This window comes from Trypanosoma cruzi, genomic scaffold (genome assembly GCF_000209065.1).
Source record: "Trypanosoma cruzi strain CL Brener 1047053517123 genomic scaffold, whole genome shotgun sequence".
NCBI lineage: Eukaryota > Euglenozoa > Kinetoplastea > Trypanosomatida > Trypanosomatidae > Trypanosoma > Trypanosoma cruzi.
The window spans coordinates 315,796-317,064 of NW_001849559.1; the positions used below are offsets into that span (position 1 = coordinate 315,796).

Here is a 1,269-nt window from a genome sequence, read left to right on the forward strand (position 1 = left end):
GAGACCCCAAAGTTCCACCCAGATGGAGGTGGAACGTGCGAAGCTGAAAGAGCGTGACCCCGTGAGTAATGCCTACCGCATCCGCGATCTAGAGGAGAAGCTGAACGTGCGGGCGCAGGAACTGGCGCAGAGGGTACTTGAAGAGGATCTCAAAGGCATTGACACGGAGCCCGAGGATGTGCCACTTGTGCTGCTTCATCCGCACAAGGACCCTGAGTTTGCTTCGTTTCTTCCTGACCTTCGCCGTCTCAAAAAGAACTCTGGGCGGAACGCCGCGCCAATCTCGGCTGTACAGAACAAGATGAACGATAGGGTGCATGAACTGGCGAGGGAAATGATTACTGAGGGCCGGAATTCCCTTGATTCCGAACCGGAAGGTGTGCCACTTGGGTATCTTCCACTTGACACGGACAAACAGTTTGGCGAGCTGGAGAAGAAGCTGTATGCCCTGCAGGCAGCGCCACGGCGGAATGACGGTGCTATTGCGAATCTGAGGGAACGGCTGAATGACCGTGCCCACGAGCTGGCAAAGGAGAAGATTCAGGGTGACCGCGGCTTCCTGGAGCCGGAGCCGGAGGGCATTCCGCTTTCCGACCTTCCCCTCGACTCGGATGAGAAGTTCCACAAGATGGAGACGGAGCGAGCCAAATTGAAAGAGAATCCTGCGAAGAATGCAGATGCGATAGCTCGTATGGAGAAAGACCTCAATGATCGTGTCCACGAGATGGCGAAGGAACTCAAGGAGGAGGTTCGTGCCTTTTTGAACACCACATCCTACGGCATCTCGAAGGAGCTTCTGCCTCTTGACAAGGACCGCAACTTCCAGGGCATGGAGCAGCAGTTACGAAAGCTTGGGCGCAACTCTCGCCAAAATGCGGCTGCTATTGAAAGTCTTCGGGAAATGTTGCAAGACCGTGCCGATGAGCTGGGCCTGCAGATGCTAAGGGGTGATCGTCCCAAGTATCTTGAGCCTGAATACGATGGCGTTGAGCCTGTGGATGTTCCTGTCGATGATGACAAGGTGTTTACCGAGTTGGAGCTTGAGCGGGCCATTGTGAAGGCAAAGGATCCCCAGTCGATCACCGATAAGATTGAAGAGCTGGAGGGGAAGCTGAGGGATCGTTTTCACGAGCTGGCGAAGGAGCGCATCAGGCGAGATCGGTTGTTTTTGGACTCTGAACCCGAGGGCATTCCTCTTGAGAGTGTTCCGCTCAATGACGACGCGGATTTTAGGCGTCTGGAGGGGCAGCTTCGGAAGCTCTCTCGTGA

The 1,269-nt window shown here is 55.2% G+C and overlaps 1 protein-coding gene across 1 annotated transcript, besides 1 other annotated feature; it reads left to right on the forward strand.

Moving 5' to 3' along the window:
- Tc00.1047053445281.9 (calpain-like cysteine peptidase, putative) lies at positions 1-1,269 on the forward strand (the record flags this gene model as incomplete). Its single annotated transcript, XM_797134.1, has 1 exon — positions 1-1,269. A coding segment is annotated over one exon (1,269 nt), but the record flags the coding sequence as incomplete, so codon positions are not given.
- Positions 1-1,269: a sequence feature (heterozygous, Esmeraldo-like haplotype).